We start from the raw sequence: 16,857 nt of genomic DNA, 5'->3' as shown, positions 1-16,857 counted from the left end.
TAAAAAAAACTGTTTTTCTTTTTCACTTTGATTTTTATTTTTAAAACACATTTTGGAAATTCAAAACATTCTCCCCACAGTGAAATACGTGTAAGGCAGTCAAAGGCCTGACAGCTTCTCAAACTCTGAAGCAATTACCTTTTGAATTAATTTTTTAAAACATGATTTCCTTATACTTTACCAATGACATGACAGGATTTAACAAATAAAAGGGGGTAAACCACACACACACTGTATACCATTTTCAAGCTTGCTCAGAAAATTTTGAGTACTGAACCTAACCAAAAGCATTCCTCTAAAATGACTTCCCATGGACTAACTTTTTAACTCTCAAAATTAATCTGGGAGAACTACAGTTGTGCTTTTAGACATACTTAATTCCTGAAAAGGCCCTGTGTATGTGAGCTAGGGCTCGGCATCATGATAATGATGTGTTCAGCAGCATCGATTCGATGGCATTAATTGTCAACATGGGATTTCGAAAGCTATAAGAAAAAGTAAGATTAAATAAAAGAAAAAATGAACACTTAACATCTCACTGAGTTAAAGGTCACTCAATCTTAGGAAAGAACCAGTAACATCTTATTATCTCTAACATCAAAATACATTTCACGCAGTGTCTGCATTTCACCGTCCATAAGCATCACCTTCAACACCAGGGAACATTCACAGATGCACTGTCATTGAGAGAAGCTTTCAATAGGCAAAACTCGTGAGTGGGATTTACTATGAACAAATACCCGTTTCCAAGCCAGTTACCCCTTTGCATATTTTTCTGAGGGGGCATCCATAAATATAATAAAAAACAGAAGCTCATACTTACATCCTATTCCTTGTTACTTTCCAAGCTGAGAGTTTCATCTTGCATTAGTCACCATATGATCTCTATCATAATGGTGGGGGTCAATGAATAGATTAGCTTTATGGGAATTTACAGTTCTTCCATGCATCTAAAATTTGGTAAGTCTGGTAACCACTGACCTACTTTTTAAAATCTCCCCCTCTCAAATCTATACAAATATAATCTTAAATTTTAATCTCAGCTCTAAAGAAAAGGTTTTCCTAAGATTAAGTTAAATAACTGCCCCCAGAAATACACTACAGTGTATGTTATTCTGCTGCCCCCTTGAATCTAGTTTAAATCTGACCTTGATGTTTATGTTGAAATCTAAAAATAAAACTAGCTTTTATTCATATTAAAGTGAGATGACTGCAGAGTAGTCAGTAACTGAAAAAGCTACGTACAATATGCCAAGGACAACACTAATATGGTAATGGTCTTCTGTTTCTTTGTTTCTATCTAAATATCAATTAAACCTATATAAAAAGCATTTAAAATTATATTCTACTGTAAGGTTGATTTTTCTTTTTTTGTCTGTTTGCTTTGGATTCTGTAAAAAGTCTAGATTGGTATCAAGTGAAAAAACAAGAATACTACCTTGTGTGTGTCTCTGAATTTGCTGATCTCTCGGGATATCAGGTCTCTTTTGTCTTCTTCCATTTCTATAGCATTTATATCCTCCTAAAAGACAAGGGGGACAGGTGGGAATGCATAACGATCAATCTACACTGATAGACAGAAATTAAAGGTTAGATGTTCTGTACAGGTTTTTTTTTCTGTACAGGTTTTACAAAAGACAGGAGTAAATAAAAAACTTATGTAGTAACAAATCCAACAATCTAAGTTAAATAGTAAAGAGTTAGACAAGAATCACAAATCTGGCAATTAGCAGTAAACGTAAGTTATTGCCAAAGTCTATAATGTAAACTAACCTTAGTGATGAGTGGATAAGGGATCAGTGGGGCCACTGGAAATCTGCGAAAAATCTGCGGAAAAATCCACAAAGATTAAAACAAACAAATAAGCGTTCATATTACTCTGAAAAACAATTTTCTGTATGTTTATACTGTAAGCAAGATTTCTGTAACATTTTCTTGATTTCAAATTACTTGATAATAAAAAAGATTTCACTCACTCTATAACCCCTCCCATGACCCACCACTTCCTCTCCCTCCAACACCCCCAACCAGTGGAATAAGGAGGGTCTCGCACTAGCAGTGCTTCTTCCTTGATTCCTTCCAAGACAGAGGAAACAATCATAACAACAAAATTTACCCATAATTCCTGCCATAGAGCAGAATTTCTTGGATTCTCTCCTCCCAACCCGTATCAAACAAATATGTCAAATTATTTTCTCCTTTACCATTAATGAGGGAAGAGGAAGAACAAACCCTACAGGTCTTAATTACCCTATACCTGACTGACTCTTACCAATTACCATTCCCAGTGATTGGCAGTTCACTAGACAGGTTCTTATGGCCCCATGAGGAAGAACAAGCCAAGTAATAAAAATGTATCTGGGGCTTCCCTGGTAGCGCAGTGGTTGGGAATCCGCCTGCCAATGCAGGGGACACGGGTTCGAGCCCTGGTCCAGGAAAATCCCACATGCCATGGAGCAACTAAGCCCGTGCACCACAACTACTGAGCCTGCGCTCTAGAGCCCACGAGCCACAAGTACTGAAGCCCGTGCACCTAGAGCCCGAGCTGCACAACGAAGAGTAGCTCCCACTTGACGCAACTAGAGAAAGCCGCACACAACAACAAAGACCCAATGCAGCCAAAAATAAGTAATAAATAAATTTATATATAAAAAAGAAAATGTATCTGATGTATCTGGCCACGAAGAAAACTGAAGATGGACTAATAAGGCAATAAAATGCAAAATAGTATGAACTATAACTACCCCTTGATATTAAATCACAATATATGTTTCATAGTACTACTTTTCCAGGGCATATACAATCCATTCATATAATATACTTCCAATATTTTTAAAGAACACTCCCTATAATTTCTCTAAGTATATTCAAATTAAATGAATATAAGAAAACCAAACATTTTCTCTCAACCTGGACTCCCTATTGTTCAATTAGCTTAGGATAACAAAAGTAGGTGATGATATAATACACCGGGGAGGAGTGTTTCATCTCATGATGTTCTTTCATAGTACTCCAGTTATAAGGCCAATAGCACTACTGTCCATGGAAGGAAATGAGACGTGGCTTATAAGGAAAGGTGGCTAAAAATTTGAAAATGGGTCAAAATCCTCACTGAATGAGACCTGGTATCCTGCTTCGAGTAGAGACAGAAGAAAAATAATAAGGGAGTAAGGCAAAACAAGGCCAACCCCTTTGTGACAAAAGGGGAAAAAAAATCTTACTTTGTCCCTTAATATCAGTTCCTATTCATCACTCAAGTCTGGGTTTTTTTTTTCCCCCTTACTTAATGAATCCACAAATATGCACAAGCTTCCATGTCACTGCATTTCAAACATGCGAAACAGGAACATTGTGGTAAAAAAAAATTAGGAAGTTAGTTGGTAAAACATGGTCAAATTAGCCTTAACAGTATATTGTTAAAAACGCTAGTCATTCTACTTTCCCCTCAGAAGTTGGAAATAATGAAAGCACAAGAGTGACAGTACAAAATGTAAACTGTAGGAATGACTCTGTTCTCAGAAATCAGTAACACATACGTCCTCCTTCTTTTCCTTCTTCTTCTTCCTGGGGTGAGAGTCAGATTCTTGCGAGGGGGCATTGAGCTCACTGGAGTATTCCCGTATTAAAACTTCAATGGCCCCTTTGATCATCTGATCTCTTCTCTTTGTTTCTTCATCTAAGGCTTCTTCGTCATCATTAGTGACAGTTTCTGGCCTGGCATTCTTAAAAAAAACAAGGCAGATTCAGGAGAGGGAAGGGGAAAATCAAACAAGAAAATCAAAATCATTCTAAAACAAGTTAGTACACAAAACAAACATGTTTTCTCCCAAACATCTCTGCAGTCCTATTAAATGCAGATTTGGATTTATTCCTAACTTCACAAAACTAAACTTCATTTGTTTTATTGTTTTTTCCTTCGATACACTGTACTTTGCGATTTTCTTTTCCTTTCTACCCTTGATAGTTAACATTCTGACCCCTAACCAGCTACAGAAAGACTGAAATCACAGGGCTAGTGTACTACACATCTGCAAAGCTTTCACAATTTTTCAGATTGTCTTGCTCAATACCTGCACAGACTAATGATGTTTACTGAATAACTCATTCAAAGTTGAAAACTTTACTACATGAAAAAAGCAAAATACAATTTTATGTACACTATGGTAGCCACCATTTAAAATAAACAAAAACAGCGACTTCCCTGGCGGTCCAGTGGTTAAGACTCTGCACTTCCACTGTAGGGAGCGCGGGTTTGATCCCTGATCGGGGAACTAAGATCCCATATGCCGTGCATATGGGATCTTAGTTTATTTATTTAAGAAATTTATTTCTTATATTTGCTCAACAAACTCTTAAGAGCCTACCCTATGCAAGATACTATGTTAGATGGTACAAAATTAAAAATTAAAAAAATAACTTGCCGTTAAGCATTTAACAATACAGGGTAAGAGAAGATTATGATAGAGACAACTTTCACGTTAAGGCATTAAATGTGATATTATAAAACTAACCACTCTTTACTTTCTCAAACCTGCCTCTTCATCTAATATTCTTGTAACCAACTTTCTACTTGGCATCTGGGATAAAGAAGAGATGCTTTAACCAAGGACTGTAATTAAATTGTTTACATTATTTACCAAGAATATTGTAAACTAAAATTGTGGTGATGTGTTCCTTTCTTATTCTAAATCAATAACATATCACAATAAGGTCTTTATGCAGCTTTCACTAAAATCCCTTCAGTGATACTCTGCTTCTCCAAAAGTTTTAAATGAAAGAATTAAACCACCAGTAACTTGTCACTGAAACCGTAGGTCCTGAGATACATATGGCTATTTCAACCCAAATACTCAGCTGTTGAGACCTAAATTCTTTATTATGAAAATATACCTCATGAGGAAACATCCAGTCTGTCTTCAGCATTTTCCCTACATTCTAAATTTCTTTCCATGAACCCTCTACATCTCCATGCTTTTTTTAAGCATAAGGATTGAGGTGGGGTTATAAATCCAAAGGCTTACTCAACTAAAAATACTCATAGCCCCTAAATTCCCTACCACCATCATCCTAAACCAAAACTTAAATATTAGTATAGCTGGTCTTACCTAAATTAGAAGTAAAGCATTTGGAATGAACTAGTTCACACCACCTTACAAATGACTACTGCCCCTTGATCTATAGAGAAAATGTACATTTTTAGAAGGAAAGCTTATGAGCCCAAATCTCTTAACCAATTGTTAATGTAAGAAAAACAAAAGTAGCAATATATACCATGGAAGGAAAAGTTATTTTTAGTTTCAACTTAAACTCTACCTCTGGGTCCTGAACCACAGACAGTTTCCCGATTTCCAGTTTTTTCTTCCACTTCAGAAACAGAAAGCACATTCAGTAATACTGAGCAGCAAAAAGTGAAGGGTTTGGAAGTACAAGAGGATCAAAGAAATCAACTGAATATCTGAGATGTTTACATGGCCCACCTATTTGGCTCTTTTCAGACGAATTAAAAGTTTCCATAGTAAAGCTGCTAGCTGGAGAGTTAGAAAGCAGCTCTACTAGACTCACTCTTTGGCACTGACCTCCTAGAGGTCAAAACAAGAACTTCTTTGGGAACTAAGCAAATGCAGTTCTTTCTTTTGAGAAAATGTAGATTCAACCAGACTAATTTCCAGGCAAAGATGTGAAGATGTTCCTACCTGCAGTATCTGATCTGTCCTCAATTAAAATGTAAAGCAAGCAGCTCTTTCCAAAGATTATTTGTACTTCCACCACTTGGCAGAGTTCATTCTTGAATGTGTGATTAACAAGCACTATCTGTGACGATCAAGCAAATATCTCTACTCCTATACCGCTACTGCTGAACAACCAGAAAGCAACAGGACAAGGACTAGATCAGCGTGGCTACCCCAAATGAAACACTTTTACTAAAGGTCATAAAAGTTGCTTCTACAAATTCTGCAAAATCCAAATAAAAGCTTTTAATCAAGCTACTACTTAAGGCATATAATTCCTCTTAAAATTCTGGGTCAGGAAAAATCTCTTTCTAGCCAAACTCGTGGTTCTTTTTCAATCGGAGAACTATACAACTAATAGTATTTTTTCTTCTGTCTGGGAATCAGAAAAATGTCTGGATAGGTAGCATACAGGTTTCTCAATGTCTCATTCTCATGTCACCTACTTTAAGTCACTATTTTCTAAATTTCTCCAATAAATTGACAATAAAAGAGAAAGAACAAGTATACTTTCACATCTTACCCTGAAAAATCATGACAAACCTGCAATCTACTCCACAATATACTTATATTTGCTTAAGCTGTTTGAAAAAAAATTTTAACTGACAGAATTGCTCAACATTTTCATTTTACCAGTATTGTTGAGTAAGATCAACACTCCAAGAAAATATATCATGTTTGTCTAATGACTTTAAGTACCTCTGGGCCATGCCAAACACACCCAGAAGTCATGTCTGTTAATTTTTTAAATTTCATTTTATCTGAAATAACCGTTCTGTTTTTATTGGAGGTGGCTTCAATTCCATTCTTGAAGAAAAATATAAACAGATTTCAATTGTGATTCCTCTTATTAATGGTGATTACAAAATAAAATCACATGATTATACATTTCCTTATTTATTACATAACTATACAGATTTACTTCATGCTCAGAGAACACCATCTGCAAATGCCACCACTTAAACCGCCTCACAAGCTAAATTTCAAGCTCAGTAAAACAATGAATCCAGGGAATTATATAAAAAACTTTGAAGACACTGAATGCATGCTTTATTTTAAAAAAGAATTCAGTTATCACAGCAAGGAAAATCTAAAAAGTCTTGCTACAGACAGTTGGCTTTTTTAAGGTTTTACTGGTATGACAGGCAACAGTGCTCATATGAGATAAAATACAATTTCTCTGGAGTGTAAATTGTGTTACTTCCTTTTAAAGCTAGGGAAAGACAGTAAGATTACCAGGTGAGCAACATAACTGCAACTGTTGTAATAAATGCTCTCCCCATTCTTGTTATGAGCAAGACCTTAACCCAGGTTCTGTGGAGGTACAAGATGAAAAAACATAGTCTGTGAATTTATTGCCCTGTCTATCTTATAATCAGAGAATGCGGGATACGGGAATGAAACAGGGTACAAGGAGCTGTGAGAGAGCAACACAAACAATACATACTACAAAGCAGACTGATGTAACAACAGTAGAATCCTGTTTTATATGAGAAGAGAGGATTTACTTCTGCCTGAGAGGAATCTAGGACTGATGTCAGCTATATGAATCAAGCAACATTTTAACTACATGGATAGAATTTCAACAGGGAGCTTGGATGAGCAACAAGGACATCAAAGCACAAAGGAGTTTGTAGGGATACATGACTGACACATGAAGGGAATTGATGGAGAAAGCTAGAAAGGTAGACTGGAGCAAGCCTTGGATGCCATGCTAAGAATATGGGCTTTACACTGTGAGAAATTCAAAACCATTAGGATGCATGAGTAGGGGGCTGACATAATTATACTTATGTTTTAGAAATATAGGGCAGCACTGTAACAGGCAGATGAGAAGAAAACAATGTAGATAAATCAGTTAAAATACTATTAAAAATCCAGAGAAAGACAAGATTAAGTGAAAAAAAAGCTGTTTACAAAATAATACTTCAGAATTCAATCCTTCATTTATAAAACGAAAATAAACTCACATATTCCAATTAAAACTATACTCACCCATACAGAGAAAAATGCCTGGAAGAATATGCAACAAAAATGTCTACAGTGCTTACTAATGATGATAGAATTACGGGTGATACTTAACGTCTTCTTTATAGGTTGTTCTATTTTTATGAATTTTTTTTACAATGTTTTTGTAAAGGAGGGAGTGGTGGAACCAAGAAACCTATTTCTACTTTGAATGATAGTGAAAAGCCTGAAGAGAGCAAAAAGGCTGTTTTGTTTTTGTAGAGACAGAAAGGTAATAATCTATTTTAGATCTGTTCAGCTTGACGTGTCAAAAGGAACTAGGAAGGGAAAACAAGGAAATATACACTCAGGTTTTAGCTATTTTTTGCTTTTGTTGAGAGGGAATAATAATGTATACATTACAACACAACATACAAAAATTTCCTTTACTTTAGCTTCACTTAATAGAGCCACCACCAGATGACAGCAATAAGACTTATTTTCATTCATTTTAGAACCTGTGTACTTCTAAACGAGAGGGCAACTAATAAAAATTTCGTAGGTTGAAATATATTTTGTACTTACTTAAAAGCTGCCTTAATGAATTAGCTCTGTTTGGAATAGTCTGTACCAGTGTTTTCTCTGGCAAGTTAACCTTGTCCAGCCTCCCTTACTACCTTCATCCCAACCTGGAACAAGCAAACCAACAGTCATCCACCCACTATGGGTAGATAAAAGACTTAAAGTAACTATAAACTATAAAAACACCCTCTTGATGATCTTGTGAAGCCCCGTATTAGATTTTTTATAATGAGAAGTATTTACACTGAAAGAGCAAAGCTGGCCTAGAGAAGACAATGCTATAAAAAACATACCCCATTAGAAGCTTTCTTCTTTGCTTTCCATTCATCCAGTTGTGCCTTTGTCTTTGCATCAACTTTAACAAGTAGCTTCTTCTCTCCAATCTGCAGGTCATGCAATAACCTGAGAGCACGGAGGGTTGATTCAGGCTCCTTATACTCACAGAATCCAAAGGCTAGCAATGGATGTAAAAAATTAGTGAAATATCAATACAATTATGAAAGATGAAAAGTATTTATGAAAAACTGAAATAATTACAGACCAAACATTGTAATACAGGGATTATTTATTTTGTCACTCCTCCCTTTCCTGCAATTACCTTTGATACGGATTTCATTTTTAGTACCCTCAAACAACCAAAAGAAAAAAGAGAAAACAAAAACAGGGGAAATGGGGCTTCCCTGGTGGCGCAGTGGTTGAGAGTCCGCCTGCCGATGCAGGGGACACGGGTTCGTGCCCCGGAGTGGCTAGGCCCGTGAGCCATGGCTGCTGAGCCTGCGCGTCCGGAGCCTGTGCTCCGCAACGGGAGAGGCCACAACAGTGAGAGGCCTGCGTACCACAAAAAAAAAAAAACCCCAAAACAGGTGTCTCTACCAACTAGTTTGCTTTCAAAACTAAGAGGTTATCTCATCATCTCTTCTCCTACTTTCTTCCTAAGTCCTAATTGTTCCATCTTGATCATACACTCCTGCTCTGAAACAAAAAGGACTTCTTAAAGTTATCTTATAAGAAACCAGTTAGTCTGAATAATTTTTTTCCCTCTCCTACCTCCTTCACGTTATCCTTTTCTACTTTCTCATCTCAACTCTCAGCCAACATCTTCCCAAATGCCTTTAATCCTATTAAAGAGTGAAGACAGAGTGCTAGTAAAACACTCCTATGGTTAAGGACAATGAGAGTAAATGCAAATGTACTTATGCACACAGGTTAAGATGATCTCAATAAATAAGGAAAAATTTACCTACCTTGAAGTTTTCCAGACGCGCCTTGTACTCTCTTCCAGCTCAAAACCAAGCCACATTTCTGTAAAAGAAAACAAACAAAGATCTTTACCACCTAAGCTAATTTATCATGCAAATAAGAGCACAACTATATTCCCGCTAGAAAAAAATAGAAGTTAAAAAAAAAAATCTTGTCAGCAACTAAATTTTGCAATTCCCAGAAACCTACTATATGAAAGAAACACACAATAAATCATTTTAAAGGAAAATATAAATTCTTACTGATTATTTGTATAAAAGTGCCTACCTTTCAATAAATTAGACACTTTACAGTTATATTTATCCTACAAACATATATATAAAACCAAAATGCCCAAATATTATAATAGTTAAACTATAATAAATTTCAGTAAATATTGAGCTCATAAAGACTGTTTTAAAACACATGTATATATTATAAAGATGTTTAATGACACAGGGAAATGCTTGACATGGGATGCAAAAATACCTTGAACCATGAAATTGCAGATATACAGTAAAACTTTTAACTATGTAAAGAAAAAAAATTTCCATAAAGTGATCAGAAATATTCCAAAATGTTAATGGGGCAGGTTGTCTGAAGGGTGGGATATTGTTACACTTTGTTTACTTCTAAAGTTCTTAAATATTAGTTCTAATTATTAAAGTAAAAAACGAAGGTTTAAAAAAAGTTTTGTGGAAAATAATAACTGAAGATTGCCTCTCAAAGCTGAGAAATAAGTGGAGTTTTCTCTGAAGGGAAATCTCTTTCCCTTCAGAGAAATTACTAAAATGATAGTCAAAGAACTGGGACTTCCCTGGCAGTCCAATGGTTAAGACTCCACGCTTCCACTGCAGGGTGAGAGGGTTTGATCCCTGGTTGAAGAACTAAGATCCCACATACTGTGCAGCGTGGTCAAAAATAAATAAATAAAATAAAATAATTTACATATATATATATATATATATATATACATATATAAAAAAGAAAATTTCCCAGGACTTCCCTAGCAGCACAGTGGTTAAGAATCTGCCTGCCAATGCAGGGGACACGGGTTTGAGCCCTGGTCCAGGAAGATCCGCGGAGCAACTAAGCCCATGTGCCACAACTACTGAACCTGCACTCTAGAGCCCGCGAGCCACAACTACTGAAGCCTGCCTGCCTAGAACCCGTGCTCCGCAACAAGAGAAGCAACTGCAATGAGAAGTCAGCCCAATGTAGAGTAGCCCCTGCTCGCTGCAACTAGAGAAAGCCCACGCGCAGCTATGAAGACCCAACGCAGCCAAAAATAAAAATAAATAAATTTTAAAAAAAAAGAATCCACCTGCCAATGCAGGGGACATGGGTTTGATTCCTGGTCCGGGAAGATCGCACATGCTGCAGAGCAACTAAGCTCAGACGCCACAACTACTGAGCCTGTGCTCTAGAGCCCGCGAGCCACAACTACTGAAGCCCGTGAGCTCTAGGGACCGTGTGTCGCAACTACTGAGTTCGTGTGCTGCAACTACTGAAGGCTGAGAGCGTAGAGCCCCTGCTCCGCAACAAGAGAAGCTACTGCAATAAGCCCCCACTCTCCACAACTAGAGAAAGCCAGCACGTAGCAACGAAGACCCAATGCAGCACACCGCCCCCCCAAAAACAAAGAAAAAGAAAATTGTCCGTAAGGTCAAACATAGCATGAGGAACAGCAGCAGAATTCAATAAAATTTTGCAAAGACAGAAGATAAATGGATGGATAATAACTCATTCAGTAGAGCAAAGAAAGCTATGACACCAAGTGTCTACAGAAGCAGATACCGATAAGAAGAATTAAGCTAACTGATTCTACAAAACCCAGTGGATCCAGACTGGGCGGGGGAAGGTACAGGGGAGAATGGGGCTTAAGTGTGAAGCTGAATAAAAACAGGTTCTTGCCTGACAATACAAATATGGAATAATCAAAGCCTCAGAGGTTTCAAGCAACTACTCTATCCCCACCCCCAGAGAAGATAGCCTGAAGAGTTACAGTCTGAAGAAAGTGAACAGAACAAGCTTGGGATGTGGAGCACCCGATCTGAAAGATCTGTACGAGATACAGAGTGAGTAAGAAGGGAAGAAAGTAAAGGTATAAGAAGTGCTTGAACTCAGTCCTGCATCTGCAACCTCATACAGGCAGCCAATCATAAACTCACTAGGCATAAAATTGGAAATTTTCTAGAGAAACCAACCAGCCTCAAAGAAAAGACCCCACGGATTAACATTTAAAACCTCTGGCTGCCATTTAGATTACCCTACAAAGATGCCCAACATTTTACAAGTTCAGCTTACGCACACAAAAAGCCTTTTAATCCCTAACTCTTAAATATGGACAATCAAGGATCACCAGACATCTAAGTAAAGCCTTAAAAGTGAAAGAGAAATAGAAGAGAGAAATTCAGGAATCCAAAGATAGCTTAAAAAACACTCTGCTGCATATATAAATCAACAACAGTTTTAAAAAGGGATGTTTCAAACTGAAAACATACACAGATGTCCACACAAAAACTTGTACACAAATATTCACGCATTATTATTCATAATAACGAAGTGGAAACAATCCAATTGTCCATCAACTGATGGACGGATAAACAAAAGGTGGTACATCCATTAAATGGAATATTCTGGCCATAAAAAGGAACAAAGTACTGCTAACAAGCTACACTACAGATTTATGCTAAGTGAAAGAAGACAACACACAAAAAGCCACATATTCTAAAATTCCATTTACATAAAATGCCCAGAATAGGCAAATCCATAGACAGAAGGTGCAATAGTGGCTGCCAGAGGCTCAGGGGAGGAGAAAATGGGAAGCATTGTTAATGGGTACAGGGTTTCTATTTGGGGTGGTAAAAATGTTCAGGAATTAGACGGTGGTGATGTTTGCACAACTTTCTGAAAATACTAAAAGCCACTGAACTGTATATTATAAAAGGGTGAACTTTACGGTATGTAAATTATATCTCAATAAAGATGTCTTTAAAAATGTCCTCCCCATGTTCTACTTTGGGGAAAAAAATGGCATCATCTTGTAAAAGTGTAGATAAGCATGCCCCATGATTCAGAAATTCCACTTCTAAGAGAAGACATGACAGAATTTCTTTCGTGTTCACCTAGGAAGACACACTATTACCACTAATTATATAGCAAAACATAATATCAAAAAAAAGGAAAACAATCCATATGACCATCAGTAAAAAATTTGACCATTTATGGCATATTTCTATAATGCAATGGTATATAACAGTGAAAAATAAATAAACTACATATAGGCTGGGTGAAAAAAGCATATTTTGGAGGAATACAGAACTAAAACTTACAAATTATAAATGTTTATTTATATAAATATATAATTAAAGTAAAAAATATGGACAGGAATGATAAACACCAAACTTAGGATAGTGGATTACCTCTGGTTATTACCTCTGTGGAAGAAAGAAATGGGAATTAGAACCTCCATGTTTTGTTTCTTTGGGATAAAAATCTGAAGCTAGTATCACAAAATATTAAGATCTGACTAAGCTAGGTTTTGTGTTTATTTTCTAAACGCCTTTTTTAAAACACTTCTGAAAGCAAGGATCACATGATTTATAAAACAGAACTGGCAATATGTACGTTACTGATAAAATGAAGAAGGAAAAGATTTTAAAATAACTTGTCAACACAGTGGAGATTATGGAGGGAGGGAGTATGGACAGTGTTATTTTTCATTAAAAAAATCATTCAGGGACTTACTTCCCTGGTGGCGCAGTGGTTAAGAATCTGTCTGCTAATGCAAGGGACATGGGTTCAAGCCCTGGTCCGGGAAGATCCCATGTGCTGCGGAGCAACTAAGTCCACGAGCCACAACTACTGAGCCCACACACCACAACTACTGAAGCCCGCATGCCTAGAGCTCGTGCTCCGCAACAAGAGAGGCCACCGAAATGAGAAGCCCCCGTACTGTGGCAAAGAGTAGCCCCCACTCGCCGCAACTAGAGAAAGCCCGCGCACAGCAATGAAGACCCAATGTAGCTGAATATTAATTAATTAATTTTAAAAAATCATTCAGTATTTTTTCACTTACAGTGTGCACGTAGGGACTTCGCTGGTGGCGCAGTGGTTAAGAATCCACCTGCCAATGCAGGTGACACGGGTTCCATCCCTGTTCCGGGAAGATCCCACATGCTGCAAAGTAACTAAGCCTGTGAACCACAACTACTGAGCCTGCGTGCCTAGAGCCCATGCTCCACAACAAGAGAAGCCATTGCAATGAGAAGCCCGTGCACCGCGATGGAGAGTAGGCCCTACTCGCAGCAACTAGAGAAAGCCCGCGAGCAGCAACAAAGACCCAACGCAGCCAAAAAAAAAGTGCTTTAAAAAAAATGTGCATGTAGCACCAGGATAAATTTTTAAAACTAAGAGACAAAGGAAAATCAATGACCAAGTCAAAAAAACTTATATATGCTCAGAATAAAAACTGCACAAGGCGTCAATCAATCACAATTAGATGCTAAAATTATTGTTTAAAGGCGGCTAAAGAAAAAGACTCACATAGTCCTCAAATACTAACCCAGAGGTTACTTATTAGAGAAAAAGGGACTAAAGGTACCATTACAATGGAGAGATCTGACCACCTTAACCAAGTAACTAAACTTAATACCACCAAAAATGGGACCAAGAGACGTGGTATGTCTCTTGCTATGCTGCACCTGAAAACAGTGCACCACCCATGAACCACTCTTACAAAGAATGCTTACTCTGAATCTAATTATGAGCAATCAATCAAATTCAAATTGGGAGAGACATTCTGCAAAAGACCCAGGCGCTTCAAAAACATCAATGTCATGAAAGACAAAAACAAGCAAACAAAAAGAGGCAGGGAACTGTTCTACAATAAAGGAAATGTCTAAAGAAACATGACAATTAACTGCAATGTATAAGGACTTCCCTGGTTGTCTGGTAGTTAAGACTGCGCACTCCCAATGCAGGAGGGCCCGGTTTGATCCCTGGTCAGGGAACTAGATCCTGCATGCCACAACTAAGAGCCCACATGCCACAACGAAAAAGATCCCGCATGCCACAACTAAGACCCAGTGCAGCCAAATAAATAAATATTTTTTAAAAATAATAATAATAAAGGGCCTCCCTGGTGGCGCAGTGGTTGGGGGTCCGCCTGCCGATGCAGGGGACGCGGGTTCGTGCCCCGGTCCGGGAGGATCCCACATGCCGCGGAGTGGCTGGGCCCGTGGGCCATGGCCGCTGAGCCTGCGCGTCCGGAGCCTGTGCTCCGCAACGGGAGAGGCCACAGCAGTGAGAAGCCCGCGTACCGCCAAAAATAATAATAATAATAATAATTGTAATAGTAACAATAATAAAAGTAAGTGCTATATATATACATATATATATATATATATATATATATATATATATCCCTGACTGGAAATTACTGGAAAAACTAAATATGAACTATATGTATTTTAATTAACAATACTATATCAGCCTTAAATTTGATAATGGTTTTGTGAAAATGTAGAATATCCTTGATCTTAGGAAATATAAGAAGTATTCAAAGGTGAAATGTAATGTCACAACTTACTCTGAAATTACTCAGAAGAAAAAAAAATCGAGGGGTGTGTGTGTGTGCGCGCGCACGCGCACGCAAACAGAGTGTGTGTAAATATGACAAAATGTGTTACAAGGGTGTTCACTATTTAATTCATTTAACTTTTCTGCAGGACTGAAACTTTTCAAAATATAAACGAGGAAATTATTCAGAGCCCTCTTGCTAATTTTTCTTTAGTTTGAAATTTATAACAAAAAATTTTTAAAATGAAAAATAAACAGTTTAACTTACAGCAAGGAGCTGTCTTATAAGCATGTCTGAGGCTTTTTCAGAAATGTTGCCAACAAAAACTGTAGTAGTGGGACCACAGTTTTCATCATTTTCTTTAGCCTTCAAGCCTGGATGATCCTTCCGTGCTCCCAAATGTTTTCCAACCATGGACACAGTCGGTACTAAGACCTAAGTGATGAAAGACAATAAAATTGGAACTTGCAATTAAATTTGCTATCATGCTTAATGTAATAACATTAGGCTAAAAACATCAATTTTAAAGTATTAAATATATAGCACATCACCATTACAGGTTCTACATACTTAGTCTAAAACTCCCAAAGCACATTTTTCATTAACGTGAACTTATTCATGACAAGTAAAGTTCCACTATTGCATTATCTTTCTTTTAAAGACAACTTGGAGGGCTTCCCTGGTGGCTCAGTGGTTAAGAATCTGCCTGCCAATGCGGGGGACACCGGTTCGAACCCTGATCTGGGAAGATCCCACGTGCCACAGAGCAACTAAGCCCGTGCACCACAACTACTGAGCCTGCGCTTTAGAGCCCGTGAGCCACAACTACTGAGCTCACGTGCCACAACTACCGAAGTCCACGGGCCTAGAGCCCATGCTCCCCAATAAGAGAAGCCACCGCAATGAGAAGCCTGCGCACCGCAATGAAGAGTAACACCTGCTCACTAAAACTAGAGAAAGCCCGCGCGCAACAATGAAGGCCCAACGCAGCCAGAAATAAATGAATAAATAAATTTATAAAAAACAAAAAAAAAGAAAACTTGGAAAGAAATTTTCTTATGTTTAAGACAATTCTTAAATGTTTAAGACATCGTAAATCTCTGCATTCATATAAAAGGAAATTGCAATTATCCCTGCTAATTTTCTTGTAGAATATTCAAATACTCCCATAGCACTCTCCCCACACTTAAAGTTTACCTTTTCTCAGTTACTTGTGTTTCTATCTTATTTTCCCTTCATAACATTCAACTTCCCAGAGGAAAGAAATAGTCTTATTCATCTTTGTATTTGAAATTGAATTGAGCAAAACATCCACAGTAGGCACTGAAGTGGTGAACTGGGGGAGCTGCCTTTTCCTAGGCTAAAATGCAAGAGGGTAAGAGTACCTGTCATGTGGAGGTTTCCCAATAATTGTTTCCCAATGAATGTCCAATGCAAGAAAAGCTGGATTCCCCCTTGGTCTGCCTCACAGCAGATTCCTATTTGTTCATGTAGTTCCTATCTCATCACCCTTTTTTTTTCTGCGGTACATGGGCCTCTCACTGTTGTGGCCTCTTCCATTGCAGAGCCCAGGCTCCAGACGCGCAGGCCCAGCGGCCACGGCTCACGGGCGCAGCCACTCCGAGGCATGTGGGATCCTCCCGGACCGGGGCACGAACCCGTGTCCCCTGCATCGGCAGGCGGACTCTCAACCACTGCACCACCAGGGAAGCCCTCATCACCCTTTTAATATAAATAATACTCCCCGCCTTTTTCAAAACCCACAGGTAGAAAAAC

At 37.9% G+C, this 16,857-nt stretch overlaps 1 protein-coding gene across 3 annotated transcripts in view; it reads right to left on the bottom strand.

Moving 5' to 3' along the window:
* RBM25 (RNA binding motif protein 25) overlaps positions 1-16,857 on the bottom strand; it is a 54,398-nt gene that overhangs the window by 23,028 nt on the left and 14,513 nt on the right. For all 3 annotated transcript variants that reach the window (XM_060295003.1, XM_030831609.2, XM_070044984.1), the window contains 6 exons: positions 15,349-15,516; positions 9,503-9,560; positions 8,552-8,712; positions 3,537-3,722; positions 1,774-1,827; positions 1,439-1,522 (listed from right to left, as the gene is read on the bottom strand). In XM_060295003.1, coding sequence (XP_060150986.1) covers positions 1,439-1,522; positions 1,774-1,827; positions 3,537-3,722; positions 8,552-8,712; positions 9,503-9,560; positions 15,349-15,516 — 711 coding nt within the window. The remainder of the gene's footprint in view (positions 1-1,438; positions 1,523-1,773; positions 1,828-3,536; positions 3,723-8,551; positions 8,713-9,502; positions 9,561-15,348; positions 15,517-16,857) is intronic.

Source organism: Globicephala melas, chromosome 2 (genome assembly GCF_963455315.2).
Source record: "Globicephala melas chromosome 2, mGloMel1.2, whole genome shotgun sequence".
NCBI classification, from domain to species: domain Eukaryota; kingdom Metazoa; phylum Chordata; class Mammalia; order Artiodactyla; family Delphinidae; genus Globicephala; species Globicephala melas.
This window is presented reverse-complemented; position numbering and strand designations above follow the sequence as displayed.